Genomic DNA, 25,331 nt, shown 5'->3' with positions numbered 1-25,331 from the left:
TCTGACCAATAGAATGTGGCACAATTGATGTTGTCACTTCAGGGCAAAGTGGTAAAAACCACAAGTACTTTATCCTCTCAAACTATTATTTATGTTAATGCCCAGGATGATCTTAGAAACTACCTGTTGAATATAGCAAAGCTTCTGTGTCAGCCTGAGTCCCTGAATGACTGCAAAGGACAGAGCCCTCCCACCCCCCATACCCCTAAACCCATCTTGCCAAACAGGGATGCCACATCTGAGTTGACGTGAGCAGTAAGTAAACTTTTACTGTGTCAAGCCACTGTAATTCAGGGCTAGTTGGTTTTATCAGCTAGAATTACTCCAAATAATTGGAGTGGCAGAATTAGAATGTGAATGTCAAGTCCCAATGCCTGGGTTTACTCTGTGATACCATGCAAATACAAACCTCGAAACTTACCCTTTCCAAAATAAAGAAACAAAACAAAATGGGCATGATTGCTTCACTTTAAGCAGATTTCATCAGCTGGTTTAAAAGAATGGGCAGAAATCAACAGATTTAGGAATGATGCATTTCAGGGAAAAAGTCCAGAGAGGGACAATTAAAGTTGTGTGTATATAATAGCATAGATGTGAGAATAAAGAAACAAAAAACAAAGAAGGAGGGAGTTATTCCCCTCAGAGTGGGGAAACAGTGACACATGTATGCGCTCTCCTTTCTGTCCTGTTTCAGTTTAATACAGTTTCGGTTCAGGTAAAGAAGATCCAGGCATTTGTTATAACCCTGGGCTGCTAAATGGTTTACTATCTCAAGACAAAAATAGTCTTGTTACTTAGAAGAGCTTGAAGGAAAGGAAAGGGATGAAGACGCAGCTTGGCTGGCTATGGATAAAAAGGAAGGGAAGTGACAGGAAATGGGAGAGGTGACTAGAACGGGTTCTCGATTCAAGGCAAGAGTCATGAACCAAGGCTTCACTATTTCCCATCCTAGAGTCGGCGACCTTGGGCAATCTTTTAACCTCGGGGTCACTTCTGTCATCGACAATGGTAGGATAATAGAACGCACCTCACAGGTTATTTTGAAAAGGAAGTGAGACAATGCATGCACGAGGCTCATACCACCCGTGAGAGTACTCTGAATACTAGTGGTTACTACACTTGCTGTCATTATTAATCATTAGCTGCCTTCCCCTCCCACCTTGTAGCAAATAGCCAAGTATGCTTTTAATTTCTCTTCTACAGATAGGAAGTACAATTCCTTGGAAGAAAGTCTGCCTTCAGCTGTGAGACCCACTGAGGTTAAGCGCTTGAGGAAGTTTCTGCTTCAAATTAAAAAAAAAAAAAAAAAAAGAAAATTTTTTTTGTTAACATGCCTTGAGGGAATGATAAGCAGAGAAAATATGAAGGTATGTTTGGTACGTGGTATCTCAAACACCAGTTTCACTTTATTGCTTACATAAAAATAGCACTTTGGTTGTTTGTTTTTTTTTTCCACTTCACAATATAATAAGAAATAAAAAGGAGAATAGCACAAAAAACTTACCCTTTGTTTTTCATTTGAACCCTTTTTATTGGTTTCTTTTCTACTTTCATCTTCATATACTAGAACAAAGTCGATTCTTCGCTGGCCGTCATTAAAAAAGAGGGAGTCAGATTTTCCATTAAATTCTTCCTGTGTGGGAAAACAAATTTTAATATCATTTTTTAAGTGTCCATTTGTGTTTATTTTCTAGTTTTAATAGGTACATCAGTGTGTTTACAGAGGAAAAAAAAAGTTCATTGCTAGTTACTTAACCAAGAGGTCACGGTCACCATGACCTCCGTAAGCATAGCATGCTCTTGGTGAAAGAAGTCCTTGAATTGAGCAGTTTAGTATTATTCTCCAAACACATGGGAATATATCAGTATTTTGTATGTAAACACAATCATCTCAGAATTATTCCCTCCTCGAACAGCAAAGGAATATCACTTTGCAAGTAAACACGGTAGCCACAGGTGCCTATCTGAAGGACTGAAGTTTAGTTTCTTCTTCATTTAGGAAAAAGACAAATCTAAGGTGAAGCACTGTTTAAGAAAATCTCATCCTTCTTAGGTCATATTTCCAACCTTTTCATCATTTTTCAAGACTGCTCTCTGGACCTCATCATTTTATAGAAGGTACCACTTTATAACATTAACATACACCAGATGACGCTTTGATAAACACAAAAGCTAAAATGGTTGTCAGTATTTGTTCCCAAATCCACAAAAGATAACCCCTTCACTCCTAGCAAATAAAACAAATAAACAAATGACCCCAGCAACAACAATTTAGTTTAGAGCTTAAAAGCCTTATGGCTTAAAAATAAAGAAATAATGGCACAACACAGACCTAACAGAGTTTAGGCAATCTTTATTACCATGTAGATTTGAAAAGAAATATTTTAATTTGCTCTAAGCAAAGACTTGGGTTTGTGTTTCTCACACAGTTTCTGGGGACGCTGTTGTGAATTTTGTTGCTGTTTAAGAATCAGACTACTTTTTAACTGATAAGTAACACTTTCAAATTTTTAGCTTTTTTCATTAAAAAAATTCATGGGGAGATTGCATTTTGTAGTCATTTGGTAGAACCACTTAATCACTAAATGCGATTAATTCTTCTCTGTACTTAGCACCAATTCATACAAAAATCACCTATTTTTACCACAACCCCTTCTTCCATTTCTTCATACTTTTGAAAAGGTAGATCTTGCCATTCCTTTCTTTTCCACCAGGGAGCAGGTGAAGAAGGTTTCATGCTAGCAGTCAAACCCCCTCCCACTTAGCAGGTCACTTCACCTGTGGAGTGTGTGCTCCCGCGGTAACCTAACTCAACACACCTTCATGCCAGTGGCACTTAACCAGGGATTCTAACCACAGACAGTGTGACTTCCCCAGCTGGAACATGGAGGGCCCAGGACAACAGACACATCCATGTCTTAGGCTGGTACCACTACTCAATTCTTTTATTTACAATTTCAGCTATTTAACACCCATCACTTGTAAAAGTGTTTAAAGCTATACAAAAATGCTACAGCCCTGTCTTTTTCATTTCAGCCACAAAGTCCTTTAGGCTCCTTCCATTTCTCTTCCTTCCAAATGAAGATGTTACTATTGGTGACAACCAGGCCAGCTGCTAGAGGAAAATTTTGTGCAGAGGGGGGAAAAAATGAGTAATTTCTTCAGAATGGCAAAGGGGAGGCGGGGTGGAGTGGAATAGAGTCACAAAAACCTGGTCATCATTACAGACGTCTGAAAAGCATACAAAAGCCACTTGTTTTCTGTAGCCCACGTGCTGTTGCCTTTGGTGGCATCCAGCCGGAGTCACTCGAGTGTAGATGTAAAGAATGAGGCCTGGAATGAGCACCACATCTGCACATGGCTCCGGGCGCTCTCCCACGCACGGTCCTTGCTCGGCCGCACGGGCTGGCAGGCAGCTCCTGCGTAATCTGGTTTGCACGCACGTCTTGCGTGTGCGACAGAAGACCACGGCCCTTTGTTTGGAGGAAAGCCTCACTGACTTGGCATAGCTGTCTGTATGAAATAAGTAGGTCAAACTCTGATATGGTATTATTGGAATGCAATGCCAGGGAAAAGGACACCAGTTTTCTGCTGCTATGAAATCTAGGTTTCCCACCTCTTGGCAGAAGACTTCCTACCAGGTAATTGGGAATAAGGGGGAATCTCGACGCGGGGCTGGAAAGATCAGGTAACAAACAAGAAATCTGGCCTAAATTGAAAAAGGCTGATCTACGAACAAAACTGTTATTTTTTTTTAAGGGTGGATTTTTCAGTAATAATTCTACTACAGGCCTAACTCACCCAACAGGGCATTGAAATAACAGAGAATTAAAAAGTAATTCCTCTCCTAAAGTTTTGCTTTGATGAAGTAAAATTTTAATAATCTCTCAGGATAAATACTAATAAACTTCTTTAAAAATGACTGATTGTTCAGTGATGGAATTATTCAAGTCCTGACCCTGACACAAAAACCCTGAAACCAGACATTTTTCCAAAGAGGACATCCAGATGGCCAACAAAGATGCTCGACGTCATTCCCATCAGGGAAACACAGATCAAAACCACGATGAGATACCACCTCACACCGGTCAGAGTGACTAAAATGAGTAACACAGGAAACAACAGACATGGCAAGGATGTGGAGAAAGGGGAAGCTCTTAACACTGTTGGTGGGAATGCGAGCTGGTGCAGCCACTCTGGAAAACAGTATGGAGGTTCCTCGAAAAGTTAAAAGTAGACCTACTCTACAACCCGGCAATTGCACTACTGGGTATTTACCCCAAAGGATACAAAAAGCCAGTGCCCTCACTGGTCCTGAGGATACTAAATTCAACCAATCTAGCATTCATTTACTCATTGCTGGCCACCTGACCTAATGTTGTACTTTAAGTTAAAGGCTGCAGGGGCCACGTACATTTGTCATTAGATCAAAACCCTCACTGCCAACCACTGTGCCGCCTCTGTCTTCGGCTGCTGCCTTTGACATTTCACACTCGGGATGCAGAGAAGACATGCTGGTCCGAGTATTAAGAGCTTGGGTGCGAAGGAGAGGAGAGGGAAGAAGGAGGAAGGTCAGGTGTGATTCGTGCAAACGATGTTATCCAGGCCTTCCTCCTCTCAGCTGGCTTCTTTCCTTCTTTTATTTTGGGGCAGCTCCTTCAATAAGAAGCCCCAGAGGGCGGGATTCTCCTTAACCAATTCAGGATAACAAAATGCAAGCAGCAAAATAAGGTGCCCAGTGATTTTAAGCTAGAGTTATGAATTTAAGAACTTGAAAATTTTTTGCTATTGACTAAGATGTATAGGTGGGTACCAGTCCCTGGATCCGGTTGAGACCTCTGTACTACAGGACAGGAGACTGAGAAAGAATGTCCTGGTGGACAGAAAGACAAGTCCCAAGATGAGCATTTCCTAGTAATTATTTGGTAGGAAAAATTTCTCCCAAGCCATCTCTGGCTGAAATAAGGCCTTAGACTTCTTGACTAGGATGCTTCAGGTATATGAAGAGTCATATGATGGTGAGGTCTGTCATCTAGGTGGAGAAAGAAGGGCTGGGATAAGAGAGGACCTGGGAAACCGCTGTGTGAATGGCATTGCTCTGTGGTGTTCAGGTTGGTTCTAGGTGAGTGGCCCATCGTACTGGAACCCCTGCTATCAGCACTCGGCAAGGCCATGAAATAACTTCCTGCTGAACATTTGTCCAATCTCATCCTTCTCAAGTGTCCACAAATCCGGTCCTCAACCCTGCAAAAACAAGATTTGAAGTCCCATTCCACAACAGAGGCATCTATTCCCAGAGCTTAAAATGCTGAATTTAAACCATTTGTCCAAGATCTGTATAAAAGTCCGATTGGGATTTTCACTCAAACTTTTATTTATGTGTAAGGGTGTCTGAAACTTGCCTTGGACAGCAAGTGATATCTGGTTGTATCTCCAGAACTTCCAAATAGTCTTTCTGCCTGACATGGCTGTCATTTACTGTGATATTGGAGAGTAGTCCAAGCTTATTTGGGTAATGGTCTCAACCTTCATAAGAGGCATGATGCCAGAAGGGTTTATGCCTAACAACAATAGTTAAGGAATTACATTATGAAAAATGAACAGTATCAAAACACTCACACAACTGAAGATATGTGAATATGGAAAAAATGTGACTCTCTGCAGTCTTTAAGACCAGTAAAACAAAGCTAAATTAACTCCAAGAAGGGCACAATAGGGAAAAAAAAAAAAGCAAACTTTAATCATAGCAGAGAACTAAAGTGAAAATATTGGATCTTCTATTTTTCAGTAAACCCTGAATCCGTGCACATAACAAGTTCTAGGGAGACCAACGTTTAGAAGCAAAAGCCTTTATATAAATATTTAGATCTCACAAAATACGGAGCACAATGAAATTTTATTTACATGCCATACAGTTATGAGATATATTCTCAAGTGTTTTCCCTAACTGTAGGAGAATTCACGGAGATTCAAAGCATATGTAATAATGGAACTTTTCTCCTTTACACAATTGTGTAAAAAGAGAAGCGACCAGGACAAATTTTTTCCTTTTATTAGGTCTCCTCCTCAGCCTGTGAAAACAAGTAATAGTGAGAAAATGCAAAGTAGAAAGAAAAATGCCAAGCACTGCCGGTTTGGAAGGCTTGATGCTGAAGGTGGAAAGACTGGTATTGTGGAAAACAGGGTGGAAGAAGAGGAAGGAACCTGCTAGTTAACAGGGATAAGGAGAAATACATGGACGCACAAGGGAGACAAACGAGAAGTCAGCTCAGTATCTGTTGTCTTCTAGGGGATGAGCAAGCACGCTTTTGACTGGACTCAGGCATTCAGGAGTGTTGATGGGAAGGAAGTCAGTGGAAAAAAAAAAAAAAAAAAAAAGGAAGAAAGTCAGTGGAAAGAGGGCCCGTTCCAGGAGGAAGGTGTCTCCAGAAGCAAGGACTCTGGTTTGTTTTAGAGTCAAGCATGTCAGGATATTCCACAAAGATCCTGTAATGATCAAGCTGTACTCAAGAGTGACCCAGAATATTTGTACAAATCAGTCTCCTTTCTCACTCTGTTAACCACACTATTAACTTCTGAAGGCCAGTGGCCACGTCTTGGTCACCGTGAGTTCTCTGCTGAGCCTTGCATGGAGCACAAGCTCAGTTTACTTTTTTCTTAAAATAAAAATAACCTTTTTCACCTCTGATGATAAAAGCACGCACGCGCGCGTGCACACACACACACCCTCTCTCTAACCAAAATGGTACTATACCCTACATACTGTTTTATAAACATCTATCATAGACATTTTTCTAGCTTGATAGAAAGCTCTGTGTCATGTTTCATCATTACAATACAAACATTTCCTCTGCTGATGAACACATAAATTGTTTCCAATTTGCTGCTTTTATAAACACTGGTGCAATGAGCATCCTTTACACATGTATCTGTGCACATGTTCAATTACTATTTCCTTAGGCTAAATTCTGGAAGCAGATTTTAAGTGGCATGGCCTTTTCAGGAGCTTTTGATATATAGGTTGCTAAATTGTCATCCATAATATTTATAATAAATGAACACTTGCACCAGCAGACTATGAAAATGCCTTTAAACCCACCCTCACTAGATTTGTTATTTTCACTTTCCCCATGACAGTCAAAATATTTTTTTCATTTGCACTTTTTAATTAGAGAGTGCCCAACATTTTTATGGGTACTGCCCAACTGAATTACTGCTTTTGTGAAATGCCAATTATTATTCTTGACCTAACTGAACTATATTATTATTTAATTCCTATTCAGTAGATTCTCTTGGGTTTTACTGATGAGATCCTAAAGACCATGCAGGCAAATGGGGCAAGTGGGTGATTGGCAATACAGAAGGGGCCCATACAATTATCAAGTAAGTCCCAAAAGGAAAAGGGAGAAATATTTTAGGGTACTGTCCATCAGTTCTGGATTCAACAATGTTGACACGTTTTTTGAAATTCAGACATTGGACTGGAATGTGCAATACTATGTTTTAGAGATCCCTGCCCCAAGCTGACATACTTTTCATTATAGTTTATATGCCACCTGTGTAACTACCAAATATCACTTATAGATTTTGACTCAAAAATTTCTTGAAAAAAAGTTAGAACTTAATACTTACTTAGTTCATAAATGATTTTTGTTGCAAGTTAAAAGTTGATGTACGAATTCCTAAAAAAAAATCTTGCTGTTTTATATCAGTAAATGGCTATAACTAGTTCCCAAACTGCTGAACTTGCAGGTTTCAGTCATTTCTCAACAGGGATAGGTGTAGTTCACTTATAAATATAAATAGATTGTGTCATGAAAATGCTGTTGCTGCTTCTGGTTTTTTTGGTTATACACACAATGGAACATTCACATGCCAACGGCTTGCTGATTTGGTATATGCATTTTGCCTTTGTTTCCTCTTGCTTGTGTTAAAGTAAACTCTGGAGTTCTATTATTAGAACATCACATTTCAGATGCTGGGTGGGTATAAAGGCATAATGCCTTAAGCATAATTACTGTTAAACATTCCCCTTCAGCCTATGCCAAGGAAACAGTAGTTTTATCAAATGAAGTTCTCATATGACTTTATATATTCTTTAAATTTCTGAACCAAGCTTGAGGAAATATGAAAATAGAACTTTTAATGACCTTTTTAAAGTAAAACTTCCTTAAAAGGAATTATGTAACTAGGGTAGATAACAGGCTTTCAGAAGATTGCAGGGAGATGCTCAGTTAGGAGACTTCTCCCAGCGGAGGGACTCTGTTTGAACCTTTTCCTTAACCCCAAGGTGAGAACTGGGATTGGGATTTTCATTAGCATGACTACACTTTTTTTTCCCCTCTCCTGTTTTTCCATAGGCTTTCCAGCCATTTTAAAAGCTCTGCTTAGCTTCCTTAAAGGTGATCTGCAAAAAAGAAGAGGAACAAGAAAAGTCACAAAGGAAAAGAAAAAAAGTGTGAAAATGCCCATAGCGGTTGTTTTCATACTTTCCAAAAGCACCCATCACCAGTTTGCACAGTTTGCATCCGATAATGGTAACACTGGTGAAATGTGGGTGAGGTTAAGCTGTAAATATTCCCAATAAAGTCTGATGAAAGAAAAAGTGATAGATGTGATAAAACAAGTCAAGTGGTATAAGTTGATATTTCTGAGAGGGAATGATTATCCTCCTGGAGGCTAACCTCTTAAGGTTTCAATATCCCCAAAGTGTCCTGCTTTTGCTTTCATGTCACATTATGGATTTAACATTCTTAAACATGTTTTGAATCTATTAATATTTTCAGTTTGTACTACCTCTTGAGGAAAAATGTTCTACAGGTTTCCCACCTAGGCAAGATGGTTGTCCTAATTACACTTTTTGGACCTTTAAGAAATAACTCCCAATCTTATATTCTGGAAATCGTGAGAACCAAAATAATATTGCTACAGCCAGACCCTTGATGATTTAATGGACTTTCATAATATTCTATCCACAACTTTAAGATCATTGGCCTTAAGGAACAACAGTTTTCACATGACTTCATAACCACATGTCTCCCCCTCCACCTACCCTCTTATTCCTGTCAGTCAGCCATATTTCAACTGGCTTTTGCCTATCTAGTTTCAGTTCTCAGAAAACTAACTGGTTACGCCATGAGAGACTGTGGACTCTGGGAAACAAACTGAGGGCTTCAGAGGGGAGGGGGCTGGGGGATTGGGATAGGCTGGTGATGGGTATTAAGGAGGGCACGTATTGCATGGTGCACTGGGTGTTATACGCAAATAATGAATCATGGAACATTACATCAAAAACTAAGGATATACTGTATGGTGACTAACATAATAAAAAATTATTATATATAAGAAAAGAAGAATGTAATGAGAGAAACATAGAAACAAATCTCTCCACTTCGTCGTTACTGACCCAAGGCAATAAAAAGATCTTGTTAATTTATTAAAAAAGGAAAAAAAGAAAACTGGTTACGACTCAAAAATATTTACTGGTAGCTCTCATTCACCAAATCCATTGCTGTGAACTATTCCCCTTTTTCAGTCACCTGAGTTACTTGTGACCCAGATTACTAGCCCCTGAAATTTTGTGCTTTTGAAAGAAAATCCTACCTCAGAGAAGGTGATTATAATTTGAGAATGAACAGAAAACGGAGTTTCAAACTGGTTATTCAGACTGTCAAGCTGAAGATGCTATGGAAGAAGGTAGAACTGGGGGTGTAACCAAGGCAACAAGTCAAGATCTTTCCTAGGCTCCTGTCCAATTCGTCTTCAGCAGGCTCCCTTAAAGTTACAATCCGTCACTGCCAGGGGCTCTTCATCTTTCACAGGATGTTGCCACTTCTCGTCTCAGAACTGCCCTGGGTTATTTTTAGCTTTTCAGCTGCTCAGAGTTTGCAGCACAAGAGTCCTGTCATCAACACTCACTCCCTCATGGACTGTTATGTCCCACGTATCCATTGGCCATAATCTTCTCAGACTACTTCTCTGAGAATTGGCGTTTACAAGCTCGTTCAAAGCAAGAGGAAGAAAAAGAAATCAGAGCATCTTGTGCCCAGCAAAGCAAAGCAATGTGACAACACCTATCAGTTGGCTAATGTTTTATAGAAATATACTACTTTCTCTCCTTTAACTCACAAGCAGTTTACAGGAATGGCTCTTCTTTGTGGTATAACAACCAGATTAACTGAACTTATCGAATTTCTTTGAAATTCAAACTTGGAGCTTTGGTTTTGGACGTCAGAGTCTTCAGCTTTCTTAAGGTTCTAAGTAAAACGTGACTGATGTAGAGTGCCCTATCCTATGAGTGAACAAAATATGTGAAGGGTTAGTATATTATCATGACACTGTATTCTCCCTGTGATATGACTTATAAGAAATATATATTTTGTTATTCAGATGACCAAAATCTCTTTCTGAGATATATTTGGTCTTCATCCACGTGTCCTGAAAACGCTTCAGAGACATAAAGGTGAAATGGGTGTCTTATTAATGAAGATGACTTTTGGACCCTACCCAAGGGTGTGGGACTGGCTGCCAGGGGGACCAACCATGTGAGTAGAGGGTGGGAACTTTCAGTGCCCTCCATCACCTTCAGAGAGGAGAAAAGGGTAGGAGTTTGAATCAGCCAATGACTTAGCCAAACATGGTTATGCAAAGAAGCCTCCGTAAAAACCAAAAGGACTCGGTTTGGAGAGCTTCTGGGTTGGTGAACCCGTGGGGACGCAGGGAGAAGACGTGGAAGCCCCAACCTCTTTCCCTGTACCTTGCCCCACGTATCTCTATCTGCCTGTTGACTCATGTCCTTTAATAAACTGGTAAATATAAGTAAATATTATATATAAATGTTCTGTGAGCTGCTCCAGCAAATTGATTGAACCTAGAAAGGGGGTTGTTGGAACCTCTAATCTGTAGCCCAGTTGGTCAGAAGCACTGGTAAGAGCCTGGGGGGCTGGCCACTGCACTCTCAAATGGGGAGTGGAAGGCAATTTTGTAGGACTGAGTCCTTAACATTTGGAATCTGATGCTATCTCCTGCTAGATAGTGTCAGAATTGACTTGAATTCTCTGGTATCCAACTGGTGTCGGAGAATTGCTTTGTGTGTTGGGGGTGGGAAACACAGCCCCTTCACACTGGAACAGGTACCAGGAACCCTAAAAGACTTTCCCACCGCCAATGTCTTTCAAAAGAGGTCTTATGACATCTGGCATCAAATAGAATGAAAATAATAAGATTAATGAATTGTAAATAGAGGCAGAGAATCAGGGCCAGAGAAAGTAGAAGGAAGAAAATGTACTGACCACTGGGACAACTGTAACTGTTGTGATTTTAACATGACATTTGGCACAAAGCCTCCTGGCAGCAGGGCGAAAAGGAAATGTGTTCAATGATCCAGTTCTTCTTATCAGAAAAAAAGGAAGCATTCTGATTTTGGGGGGGAGGAAAAAGTCTCAGGTGAGACCTTATATAGAAACACCTGGTTTTTGTCCATTTCCCTACAATGTCCTTGGCAAGGAATTGGGGTTATAACATACAATATGCTGGTAACCTTTGACTTTTTCTTCTTTAGTTCTCATATTGCTTCTACCTTTGAAGCAATTAGTCTACATTTCACCCTGTTCCACCTATTGCCATCTCTCCAGCCTGCATTCTTGACCCTTACAAACTAGATTACAATTAATATTCCAATCAGTCTCCTTGCATCCAGTTGTCCTGTTTGTCAAATTCACCTTATACACTTCTACCGAATAGATGGTCCTAAACCAACATGTTCAAGTCGCAGGATTCAAAAACCTTCAGTTATTCCCAATGACCTCTGGAAAAAGTGTAAACGTTTCCAGTGGGTATTTAAGATCCCTCAAAATCTCATTATATCCCATATTTTATTATCCCTCCCCATTCCTAACCCTCCAACTCAACCATCCTTCTCATCAGTGTTTTGGCTACGTCATGCTGCTTCCTGCCTCTGTTCCTTTACTCACATGACCTCCCCTCCTAAACTCCCTTTCCCTTCTCCTTCCCACCTATCCAAACCTTAGTTCTGCTTCAAGGTCTAAATCAGTTCTTCTCTCACGAAGTCATCCTCACAATAAGTTCCCGTTTCTCTCTCCGTCACTATGCTACTCGTCTATGCCAGTGGATGTGTGTGTTCTAAGGACCCCTGGGAATTTCTGAGACCCTTTCAGGGGGCCCAGGGGGTCACAACCATTTTTATAATACTTAGATGTTATTGGTCTTCCTCACTGTGTTCACACCTGCAATGATGGTGCAAAAGCAATGGGGCGGGTGTAAAATTGCTAGTGTCTTAGCACTACCCAGCAGCAGCACCAAACCGTACTAGTTGTCATTATACTCCTCACCACCACACACAGTAAAGAATCACTTCTCTTAAGCATGTTCTTGATGAAGCTGTAACGATGATTAACTCTATTAAATCCTGACCCTCGAGTAAACGGCTTTTCAATATTCTGTGTGAAGAAATGGAAGTACCCATAAAGCACTTGTGATGCACACTCAAGTAGGATAGTTGTCCGGAGGAAAAGTGCTTGTATAATTTTTGAGTTGCCAATTTTTTCCACAGATACCATTTTTACTTGACAGATGACTGACACAAAATTCAGTTATCTAGACTTGGGTATTTGGCAGATATTTTTCCGAAAATGAACAAAGTGAAACTGTCGTTTCAGGAAAAACTGACAATATTTATTGCTAATGAGAAAATTGAACCAAGTATTAGAATTTAGGACAACTTGTATTCACCACTGTGAACTTGACAGCTTCCCAATATTCATTAGCATTTTTGATGAGACTGGGTGTCCGTTAACAAGTGTCATTTTTTCATATTGTATAATGAAATGGGTCAACATTTGTAAGAGCTACTTAACTCAGTGAACCAGTATTTTCAACTGTTCTATGCACAGTGATAAAAATTATGCTTGGGTAAAGATCCATTCAAAATGCAAGACAGGTTTTCAATATACAACAAATTTGTTGATATGGTTTCACATTCCATATTACAACCAAACTTTAAGATGCTTACTACCTGTTGAGTTTTAATGTAGTATCAAAGAAGAATATCCACAATTACTGAAAAGACTTTTAAAAACTCCTCTCTATTTTTTTTTAAAGATTTTATTTATTTATTTGACAGAGATAGAGACAGCCAGCGAGAGAGGGAGCACAAGCAGGGGGAGTGGGACAGGAAGAAGCAGGCTCATAGCAGAGGAGCCTGACGTGGGGCTCGATCCCATAACGCCGGGATCACGCCCTGAGCTGAAGGCAGATGCTTAACCGCTGTGCCACCCAGGCGCCCCTAAAAACTCCTCTCTTTTCTGACTACCTATCTGTGTAAGGCTGGATCTACTTCATATACTTCAGCTAAAACAACATATTGCAACTTTTAACTGCAGAAGTAGATATAAAAATTCAGCTGCCTTCTCTTAAAGAGATCTATAAAATATATAAAATAATGCCACCTTTCTTATTAGTTTTATTTCAAGAAAATACTTATTTTTCATGAAAATATTTTACATTAATGTATATTGAGTTTATCATTGGTTATGTTTAAATAAATTAATACATTTTAAATTTTTTTCAGTTTTAAGTTCTACTATAGTAAGTATCAACATACCCACATAAAAAAGGCTCTTTGGGGGTCCATACTTCATTAAGAGTGTGACGTGTAAAAATACCAAAACTTTAGAATCACTATTCATTCTAACTCTTAATTTTGCATTATATAAATTATAATAATAGTATGATAAAATTCCTATATGTCAAGCTATTTTTACGTATACATACTATCATTTTTATTGGATTATAACAAGGAAGGAAAGAAACCTGTTTTTTGTTTCAACCTATAACCCCAAGGAAAGTAAGTCAACAGATACTTGCTGAATTGACCTGAGATCACATTCAAGTCAAAAGTGTCTAACAGGGGTGCCTGGGTGGCTCAGTCGTTAAGCGTCTGCCTTCAGCTCAGGGCATGATCCCAGGGTCCTAGGATCAAGCCCCACATCAGGCTCCTCCGCTGGGAGACTGCTTCTTCCCCTCCCACTCCCCCTGCCTATGTTCCCTCTCTTGCTGGCTGTCTCTCTTTCCGTCAAATAAATAAAATCTTTAGGGAAAAAAAAGTGTTTAACAGAACCATCTTATTCAGGTCTTATAAAGGTTCAGTCTTGTTGGTTTCCAAAAGCTGCTCCACGTGGCTTAGAAAATTTAAGACCATTCTGTCCCAATGAAGTTGTCAGGTTCTGTATTCCATTAATGTTATTAATGGTTACATTGTATTCCATTGAAGTAAAGTGTTTCCTTCCTCTCTTGGCACATGTGGCCCCAACAACCTAGAATCCCTGCCTTTCCCTGGCTAACTCCTTACCAAACCCTTCCCTGTCCTTCCCGGCCTTCCCGGCTAGTTTAGGTCCCCTTTTATACTCTCAGAGCACCTTATATGCCTCCTTGAATGTCACCTCTCACAATTTTAATTGTGTCGTTATTCGTGTAATTATTTGATTAATGTCTGTTTCTCTCACTAGAATATATGCCCCAAGGGATATTTCAGTGATATTTCGCAATAGTACCTGCTTAATAGGGTTATAGGAATATTAAATGGATAAATATTATTAAATAAATCAACTGAAATTAATTAACCCTTTATCCTGTGATATTTTGTAATATTACAAATAAAGCAACAATGAGTGGTGGATTCCATTACATACCACAGAAGAACTGAAATGATTTGAATTCTGCTTTTCCAGGAAGTACTTAGAGAACAGATAATGGGAGGCAAAGTGGTAACGAGACACTGAGAGTCCAGGGAAGAAAGGTAGTGAGTGAGTCCGAGGGGTAGCAACAGAAACGAAGACGAACGACAGACAAACCATGACTTACACGTAGACACAGCAGGTCAGAAACAATGTCAGCGGGTTCTGTGGTTTCTGGCTTGAGCAACTGAGAGGACGGTGAGTACATCTACCGAAACACACGAAACTGGAAGAGCAGCACAGTTAGGAGGGGAAGACTCCTAAGAATCTGTGAGATTTCCGAGCGGAGATCCCAAGGTGTGAGGTTGAGGGGAAAAAGCTAAGGTTGTCAGTAGGAAGCTGGGAGCTGTTACCGCAGAGCTCTGTGGGAACTGAGGCTAAGGGAGGGAGGGAGGAGAGCCAGCGAGAAAAGATGAGCTGGGGAAATCTGACCCACAGGAAGGGCTGCGGTGGACGAGGAGGGGAAAGCGAGAGGGTGAAGAAGGGGCCAACCAAAAGATTATCTTTGGTTCCTTTGTCCCTCACTTCCCAGCTGTCTCCCTGCGTGTCTTCCCGCACTGCGCTCCCCCCCACACACACCGCCTGGGGCTGTCAGACTGGTCCGCTGACTGGACTGCTTGCCTGCCTGCTCTCCTTCCAGTGCCCCCGCAAGCTGCCACCAGACTGCCGTCCTGTGCACGCGCTACAGCAGCACGTCCAACGCCGTACCTCGCCCGCAAGCTACTGAATGCACACGAGTTAAAACTAAACAATTACAAACTTGGTTCCTCTGTGTCGCTAGTCACATGGTAGGGTAGGTCATCGAGAGGACGTGACCGCTGGTGGACCCTGGAGCTGGACCCCAGCAATCAGAGGCGCCGCACCCCCTCCTCTGTCCTTGGAATGTGCATTCCACTCGCCTTCCCTGCTCCGAGAAGCTGCCCCAAGGACATAGCCTTGGGATAGTGATGTGAAATTCAGACCTTCCCGTCGATATATAGGACTGAGCACAGTTAAGACCTCTATATAAACTTCTAAGATTCTGGCAGGTGGTGGGGGGGGCGGGGTGGAGATCTAACTGCCTTGAGGCTGCCCAAGATAAAAGCCTTGTAAATTCCCTTGCTTATTAAACCTACCACCTCCGGACTCTTTCTTCAATCTCTCCTTTCCTTTATGCATGGGGTCAGTTTCAGATTTTACCCAGGAAGGTCCCGAAGAGGTCTTGAACCAACACCACACTTCAAGGGTCTCCACAGCCAGACGTGGCTAAGGGGCTATGGTGTTGGACATCACAGAGATGGCACATTTCCACCATCACAGAAAATGCTGTTGGGCAGGGTTGCTATAGCTTTGCTTTGTCTTTTCAGCTCAAAAGTCCAAACCCTTAGTCCAATACTGCTACATTTGGCCTTAAACTATCTAACTTCATCTCCTCCCGCTACCCTAGATCAACTCTATGCTCGATACAAACTGGACACACCTTACTCATTTCCACTTCCAGTCCCTTGTTCATGCGGTTAGGATACTCTCCTGTACTATGGCCACTGTGACGGTTAGGTTTGTGGTCAGCCTGGCGAGGCGACAGTACTCAGACATGCGTTGAACGCTAATCTACGTGCAGCTGTGAAGGTACTTTGTAGATGTGGTTAACATGTATGGTCAGTTAACTTTCAAGGAAAGGTTATAATAATGATGTATTTCTATTATAAAATGTGTGATACAGGGCGCCTGGGTGGCTCAGTCGGTTAAGCATCTGCCTTCCGCTCAGGTCATGATCCCAGGTCCTGGGATGGAGTCCCGTGTCGTGCTCCTGGCTCAGTGGGGAGTCTGCTTCTCCCTCTCCCTCTCCCCACTGCTTGTGCTCTCTCACTCTCTCTCTTTCTCTCAAATAAATAAAATCTGTTTAAAAAGTACAAATAAAATGTATGATACAAGCCATTTAAAAAACACTCTTAATGACTTAAATTATCTTAAATATTTACATCACAAACTGGTAATTAAAGTAGCAGCTGCACTATAAAATATTCAGTCTGCCCAACTGTTCAGGTGGGACACCGGTCTTCTCCTGCCCTGAGACTGGGACTTACACCATCCGCCCTAGGGTTTTCTGGCCTTGAGATTTGGTCCATAACTCACACCATTGGTTCTCCTGGTCCTCAGGCCTTTGGAGTGAGACTTTTGAAACTATGCCACTGGCTTTTCCTGGGTTTCCAGCTTGCAGACAGCAGATCATGGGACTTCTCAACATCTGCAACCATGCAAGCTAATTTGTAGAATAAGTCTTTCCCTCTTGCTTTCTCTTTCTCTCTATATGTACACATGTATACCTACATGTATCTCTCTGTATGTGTATGTGGAACAAAAAGTGTGGCAACTTTCTCGCTAAATGCTCCTACAAAGATCAGTGTTTTACCCAAGATGAAAATCGTTCCAATCATTGAACACTACATCAGAAACTAATGATGTACTATATGTTGACTCACTGATTTTAAATTAAAAAATAAAATTAAAATATTTCCTACAACAACAACAAAAGGAAAGGTTATTATCTTCAAGGATCTGGGTGAGACTCACCTAATCAGTTGATTGGTCTTAAAAAAAAAAATCCTTAAGCTTTTCTGAGAAAAAGAAGTTCTGCCTTACAGACGGCAGCAACTACCCCCGCCCCAGGGTTTCCAGCCTGCCCTTGCTGCCAGCATGCTCTATGGATTAGACCCCACACTGCATGAACCAATTCCTTCAACTAAATCTGTTCCATAAATCTATCTGTGTGTTATATAGGTACAGATACATACATACACATACGTAAACACACAATTGAATGTATATGTACGTGTGCGTACGTAGGTATATTTCCTACTGTTCTGTTTTCTGGACTGGAATACCTTCCGGTACAGATTTCAGTACCAAGTGAAATGTACCCTTCAGGGCCGAGCCCTATACCATCACCTCCCTCAGAATTACAAACCGCAATTTTCGAAGATAACGGTTCTTAAACGTGGCTGCACGTTAGAGTCACCTTTGTAAACTCCACATAAACATATTCAGGTTCTAACCAAGGGCAAGATTAGCACATGAAGGTCAGCTTGGACTTTTTAAAAGTGATCACTTTTTAAAAGAGCTCTCTAGGGAATTCTGAGGCACAACCAGAGTCGAGAACTGCGATCCTAACCGAACTCCTCTAGACTTTCATTTAAGTGCCTCTGGAACTCATTAAACACTGCACTGCCTCATCATCTTTCATTCAAACAACTAATCAGCATCAGTTGCAGGACTAACATTTGTCAATTAATAAGACAATGTTTCAGGGGACAGGGCAATAGTATACCCACTCTTGGCCTTGAGGGGAAACACTGAGATATACTGCTTGGTATTCCTTGAAGCACCCTGATTAATAAATATTAAATGAATGAATAAATGAAAATTTTAAAGCAAAATTTAGTGAAGCTGATGGTGGTTTATTCAAAATGGTGCATAATTTAAACAGCTCTTATTTCTAGTTCAATTGAAAATCCTATTAGCAAGTGTTGGTAAGTGCCTGACATATTTATTTATTGATGGACTGTACTGCTGGCAGTTTATAATATTGCTGAGTAGGATTAATTCTCACCCCACTGATAATTTGGTAGATATCTAACACCTATAACTACTTTCCTCAGAAGCATAAGTGAAAAATGCCCCTCTGTGCTCTTCTAAGGAGAACAGAACCCATTTCTGATGCCAACACAGCCTGAGTTCATTTGAAGGGGAAAGGCAGGGGTACGGCGGGACTGAGCGACGCAGGGCTGTGGTCACTTTGAGGCTGGCTATCCCTGTACTTGCAATCTGTGTTGCCAACGATAAGCATCCATAAATGTTAGAGAAGACTTCTTACCGTATTATTATTTCATGAATATGCTTTTAAGATAGCTTAAATGCTTTTCAATCACTGTGCAGTCATGGAACACACCCCAGTAAGGAAATCTGCTGATTTTTCTGCTTTTTTTAGACGAGGAGACTGAGGTCCTAAAAGAAAAAGCAACTTGCCCACAGGGGACTGAGAGCAGAACTGCACAGGGACAGAGGGCTTCTAATTCCCTGGAATTCCATCTTGAGCTCAGCTTCCTGGGGGGACTTTGAGAATGACTTTCTTTTACAAAAAAAGAAAAAAAAATTTTAAGTAAAACCACTTTTCAAAGTCTCAGAAGTATGTCCTCTCATTCACCTCTCTCTTCTTCAGCCTTCTTCTTATTTCACGAACAGTATATTTACTTTTTAAAAACACTTAATACTACCGAGAAACCACGAAATGCTGGTGATACCATTAGTATCCCTGAATGGTCTGTCAAAATTTTCATTATGTGCTTTTAAGGGATTTGGACTTAGCAGTCAAATTTTAGTCCAGCCACAAGTATGGTCTTGACTTGATATATTCTAATTCATACTAACACTGTAAAGATCTATATTATTGGTTTGCTCATTATAATTAATGAAAATGCCCTTTGGTAGTTATTACAGTCAGTCAGGTCACATTAATCTACATTTCAAAAAGTGACTTGGGAGAAGAAACTGTAAATGCATTTTTCTTTTGAAGGAGCCATTAGAGTTTTCTGGGTAAGAGCATATCTTACAGTGGTTTGGGTTTTTTTGTTTTTGTTTTTGTTTTTTTTTTTTTAGTTTAGTTTTGTTTTTACCAGAGACAGACTTAAGGAATACATTTGACGCTTATAGTAAAGATGCATTTTTTATTACTACTTGTCAAAATAAGGAAAGCTAGGGTTAACCAGTAGGACTGCAGAAATAAACGGATTTTAAATCATCTTTCCAAAACCCTTAAGCCTTCCATATTAATTACAAATTCAAAATATTGGGGGGGGGAAGGCAGCTACAGTTGAAATCCCAAAGGTCTCTCCTTTTCAATTTTCCAGGAATCCTGTGAATTCATTCTGTGTATACATTTCTGCCAAGTTCTGTGTTTCTCTTTAAATTTTTATTACAACTTCTTCCATTAATGCTGTTTTTTAGGTCATGGCACAGTCAGGTTATTTACCAGCAGCCTCTCAACTTTAACTCAATTCTTTTGCTTCTGTGGGCTTTTCTGGCCATTACTGTGGCATGCTTCTAGGCGACTTATAATCAAATGAGTTCTATGGTAAATACTGATATCACATCTTTGTTCAGAATGCCCAGGGCTCCCTGCTTTCCTCATGCCTGTTTTTGTCAAATTAATTTTGACATTTCCCCAGATAATGGATAGCTCACTGAATTTCAAATGGGATACTTTGTGGGGCAAGAATTCACATGGCATTTCAGTCCAGGCTTTCTGAAAACAGGGGAATAAAAGCAGTAGAATGAACACTGTTACAAGGAGGAAATTTGGCTAATGATGACAACGGGTTACAGGAGGGGAAAAAATACAACAAAAGCAACTCAGACTCATCAGTGAGCCACATACAACTTTCTAGGGTGGTATATTCCCAAGAACATCCTGTCTTTTTCTCATTCCCTGTCTGCCTTCCGCTACGAAGTCCTGCTACACATAAAACATGTATGCCCTTCCTTCCCAACCCCGCCGACGCGTCCTGGTTCGAGCACACCTCGCCTGCCTAGATTGTTTCCCACTCCGTCTATATTTGAACTCCTCCAAGGAATTAAGGTACTTCAAATATGAGAAGGTCCTTCTATTGAAATGAAATGTCTGCCTATATATACCTTCTATTCATGGGTCTTAATATTGTATTTTGCAACTCTATCCACCAATTACTATCATCAAATATTTAAATTTGATGTCATACTCTTGCCTAGGTGTTAGGATCCATTACTATGTTGATTTTCTAGAATCAGCATGCCCCCCCCCTCCTTAAAATGGAGCACCCAGACAGTGGGTGGCTTTACTGATACTGAACGGGAGAAGCCTAGTACTTTCTTTGTTCTGGGCGTATAGGTATGAATGCAACCAAGACTTGCATTAACTTTTTGACGTTATGATTACATGCTTGATTCATACTAAGTTTAATTAGGCAAATACCTAGTCTTCCACATGATCAGTCATTAGCCTCAGCTCTCACAATCCGTACTTAGGCAGCAGATATTTGTGAATTAGGAAGAAGGCGCTTACTTTAATTCATATTGATTTCTGTCTCCTCTAGGAATTGATTTCTAGCCATTGTTCCACAGTCTTGGTAAGATCAATTGCCCAGATAAGTGTACTCTCACTAGGTCCACATTTCTTCATTCTGTATTTAAATGCAATCTTTTTCACACCATTTGCTAAAATCAAAACACACAAAAATGTGTCAACTATACTTCAATTAAAAAGACACAAAAATGCCCGTGGCTTTCTCCTCTTCTACCATTATAATCACCCCCATTAAAAAAAAAAAAAAAAAAAAAAAAAAACAAAGGTAATGTACTCAGTTTGACATGACTTATTTTTATTGAACTCGCGTTGGCTCCTGATGACCTTTCCTTTTTTTAGCATTCACAGACCATCTGCTTGAAAATCTCATTCTGTAATATTCCTGGACATGAATACTCCAGCATCAATGTCTCCATTTATCAGAATTCAGTCTATGTCCAACTTCCACTCTAACCCCACCCCTTCTGGAAAACTATTATATTTGTCCCTCTATGATTCTGGTACTTGTCCTGGCCCCCACGTCACCTCCAGATTCCCAACTGTGGTCCCATGAGCAAATCCACATGTTCTTTTAATACCCTGGTTGATACATAATCGTTCTAGCTAAGAAGTTTAAACTCATTTGGAATAACAATATTCCTTTCTACAACAGTCTCACGCAGCATGGGTTTATTCTATAGCTCTCTCCCAGGGCTTGAATATTTTCAATCTAAAAAAAACAAAATAAAATAAAATGAAAATAAAGATGCCTTTCATTAGCAGAAAAGAACAAAGGACTATAGAAACCGATAAGCTCTTTTCCCTCTGTTTTCTCGTACCATTAAATCGTCTTCCTCAAGTTTTAGACAGAGCACTGCTTCGAAATCTAACAAACTCAAAGATCAATGCTTCTCTTTTTCACTCACCATGCTAAGCATTTTTTTCCACAGGCTTCCACTCAACACGCTCACTCTGGACTTTACATTTATTCTAAAATTTTAGTAATAATGGAAAAAATAAAATTGGAGTGTTCCAGAGGGTCATTAGTACAGAACGATAATTTTGTTAACCCTCTGAGTTAAACTGGCCTTAGCTGGTCTGGCCTGGCTGGGCCTAGAAGTGCAATCACCATTTATGACTGTTTCTCTGGGAAAATACATTCTGCATTCCAAAGAAGTGACTCAAATTTCTGACTGAGACTTTGCATGCTGGCCTGCCTATTTTTGCTCCTACCCTCCAATCCTAACAAATCCACAAATGTAGCTTCTGAATCAGCCACATGAAGCAAATGAGTAGGTCCCCTTCCCTCCATATTCAGGCAAAGTACACATTCCCTCACCTTTTGCTCTTGGATGCATGAAATGCTTTCAAAGTTGAAATGCCATGTGAATTCCTACCATAGCAAATGGGCCAATTCAGCCATCCTTACTAGCCTATCTTTGGTCTCATCTCTTCTTTTGAGAGAGAATTCTTTTGCCAAACCCATGTTCCTTTGTTTGGTTTCCTTTTTTGGGTGAGTTCTTTTTCTCTTTTCGTTTGGTGAACTCAGTGCCAAAAGCTACAAAGTCGTCCTATTTCTTTATAGAAGACACAAGAGTACAAATCCAAGTAAAGAAATGATTGAGCAGAAGGGTCTTGCCTTATTCCCAGTCTTCTAGGTCCTGAAGATCCTAGGATCTTGAGGCAGACCTTGGGACTTTGGTTGGGTTTCTGAGATTAGCCAGAAAGACTCTGGACTGCCCATAAAATAAACCATAATCTCCCTCAAAAGCCCCCAGCACCAATTCATTTGCCTTGGAGCCACGTAAGCCAGAAATAACCAAAATGAAGTCTGGATTTCTGGGGGAGGGAGGAGATGAAGATTAAAACAGATCCTGGAAGCCACTTTGAAATAAAACTTGACCAATCACTTTGAAACAAAGCCTGCAAACAAAACTGTGCAGATCTATGGGCAGCTGGCTCTGATGATTCCTTCGCACCTTTCACACTCAGGGCAAGGAAGTAAGGTTGACATTCATCTTATTCTATAGGTCGCTTCCAGACCATTAATCCCCAGTAAAAGCAGCTCCTCTTTGGTCCTGCAAGTAGAGTAAACCCTGAGAGTTTCCCAGAGCCTATTATTTCCTACCTGCCAGCTGCTGCTCCTGGTCCATGGAAAATCTGGCCCCTGGCTCACATTGCTCTCTCCATTCCAAGTTTTCCCTCATCCAGAAGGACATCTGCGTCCACAGACATGACTGGGCCACCTTGGCCCTTAGTAACTTGACAGCAGTGATGTTCCCCCTTTCATGCACGAACTTCCATGGTGCCACCCTGGACCTTGTCATCACTTGAAAAATTCTCTTTCCAGGGATTCCCCCTTTCTGACCACAATTAATATCTCCTCCTTTCATAATGACCTCAGAGGCCCCATGACTTTTCCTAACCAATCTGTAAATTTGCATTTCCTTCCCTCCTCTCCTTGTGTAAGGTTACATTTCCCAAGCTCATCATTTCAGAAGCACGCTTGCCAATATTCTGCACTTTCCATCATGACCATCTAGCAAAGCCCCAACTCGGGCGGAAGCCTGCGTGCGATCTGCTTTCTCGGTGTCTGAGCGATGCTGGAGAAACCACAGCAGGGAAGATTGGTACTGTTGTAAATTCAGACTCCCCGGCCCCACACAGGCCCTCACCACTGCCCGGAGAGCCTAGGACTTTTCCTCGGTTTTCCAAGTCAGCTTGGTTTTCCGCTCCTCCCGCTCTCCACGACCGCTTCAAAGTGCCAACCCCTCCCCACTCCCCCGCCGCCCCAGCACCCTGTTGTCTTCATGTTCTGAAGCTGAAAATGGAAGCTGCTGGATGAGAATTCCTCTGCTTCTCTCCAACAAAGCCGTAAACCAGTAGCACCCACCTGCTGCTCCTGTATCTTTGGAGACACTGCTCCTTCCATTGAATGTGGACTCCTCCCCATCTACAAACCATTCCACAGCCCATTTCAAAGCCACTCTTTTCTCTAGAGTCCACTGTTCCCCTCACATAGATCCTTCTCATCAATATTTAAATCTGTCCAGGCCTCCCTCCGACAGAAGGACAGCATCCTTGGTTCTCAGTCTCTTCCACTCACTGCTCTCTCACCCTCCAGCCCTTCAAAGTCAAACTCCTGGAAAGACAGGTCAGGATTTCCTATTTTTTCTCCTGCTTATTCCATAATCCACTCTGAACTGGAGTGCTGGCATCCCCAGCACTCCCTAGAAACAGCTCCATATAAGGCCACCAGTGACCCTAATGCTTTTCCAGTATTCACTTAACTCACTGGTTCTTAAATAAGGGCAATTTTGTCCCCAAGGGACATTTAACAATGTCTGGGCATATGTGGTTGTCACTGCTGGGGAGAGGGACCTTTGCAGCTCACAGGTAGGGGCCAGGCTGCTGCTAAGCACCCCCACAATGCACAGGGCAGCTCCCACAACAAAGATAAATACAGCCCAAAACGCCAGTGGTGCTGAGGCTGAGAAACCCTGCTATGACTGAATCCCTACGCAACACCCAAAACTACTCACCACTACTCACTTCTTCTATCTTGCCACTCTGCAGATTTCTCTCTCACCTCTCTGGTCATCTCCTTTGGCAGCCATCTACTGATTCCTGAGTCACTACACCTCATTCCTTAGAGATTGAAGCCCTGCCTCACTGTCAATCTCTCCAAGACATTTCTTCTGACATCATTCTTGGGGATTTCCACCTCCATACCTTCCAACACCCTGTCCTTGCAACTCATGCCACTGGGGTAGGTGGGGATGGTGCAGTAAGCAGAAGTCACCACAGGGAAGAGCGACTTGCAAAACTGCTGCATCTCCTTGATGAGGTCTGGGTGCAGCCGCTGACAGATGCACTTGCCCTGGCAGATGACACTTGCCATCATCCTTGAGGGCCACCTTCACAAGCTGGTAATAGGACTCCTTGAAGAGAGTCTTGGCAGAGCCCACGGGGTCTGAGGAGTCAGTGATGATAACATCGAAGGCATCCTGGCTCTGTTTCATGTGTAGGGTCAGCTTGGGGCTGCAGCCGCCCACAGCCATGCCTGGCAGGAACTTCTGAGAGACCTGAACGATGTCCTTGTCTCACACTGGACCACAGGCTGACTCCATGGAGGAACGCTTCACCACCTCCTGCAGGACACCCCCAGTCCCCAGCCCCGACGATTAGCACCTCACATGGGATGGGATGGCTGCAGAGGGGCAGGCTGGCTATCATCTCCCGGTGGGAGAACTCATCCCTCTCTGTGCACTGGATGACACCGGCCAACACTAGCACGTTGCCACAGCTCTTACTGCAGAAGACAAGGATAATCCAGGCCAGGCTGCAAGGGGCGGGGGGAGGGACCAGCTCCGCCCACTGCCCGTGGGACAGCCTAACCCTGCCGGGGGGTGGGGACAACTCCTGCCATCTTCACACTAACTAAATAAAAACCGCCCTTCATCCTAATACATAAAAACCCCTTGTTCTACATTCATGTTCAG

The 25,331-nt window shown here is 41.5% G+C and overlaps 1 protein-coding gene and 1 pseudogene across 3 annotated transcripts in view; both read right to left on the bottom strand.

The window, feature by feature from the left end:
• The window catches only part of ANO6 (anoctamin 6), a 180,431-nt gene that overhangs the window by 79,373 nt on the left and 75,727 nt on the right, over nt 1–25,331 (bottom strand). For all 3 annotated transcript variants that reach the window (XM_019809093.2, XM_011236194.3, XM_019809094.2), the window contains one exon: nt 1,505–1,633. In XM_019809093.2, the coding sequence (XP_019664652.1) occupies nt 1,505–1,633 (129 nt within the window). The remainder of the gene's footprint in view (nt 1–1,504; nt 1,634–25,331) is intronic.
• The window catches only part of LOC100468198, a 26,636-nt pseudogene continuing 2,809 nt past the window's right edge, over nt 1,505–25,331 (bottom strand).

The sequence above is a fragment of the Ailuropoda melanoleuca genome, chromosome 16 (genome assembly GCF_002007445.2).
Source record: "Ailuropoda melanoleuca isolate Jingjing chromosome 16, ASM200744v2, whole genome shotgun sequence".
Classification (NCBI taxonomy): Eukaryota; Metazoa; Chordata; class Mammalia; order Carnivora; family Ursidae; genus Ailuropoda; species Ailuropoda melanoleuca.
Note: the sequence above shows the minus strand (reverse complement) of the source record. Positions and strands in the feature narration are given on the sequence as shown.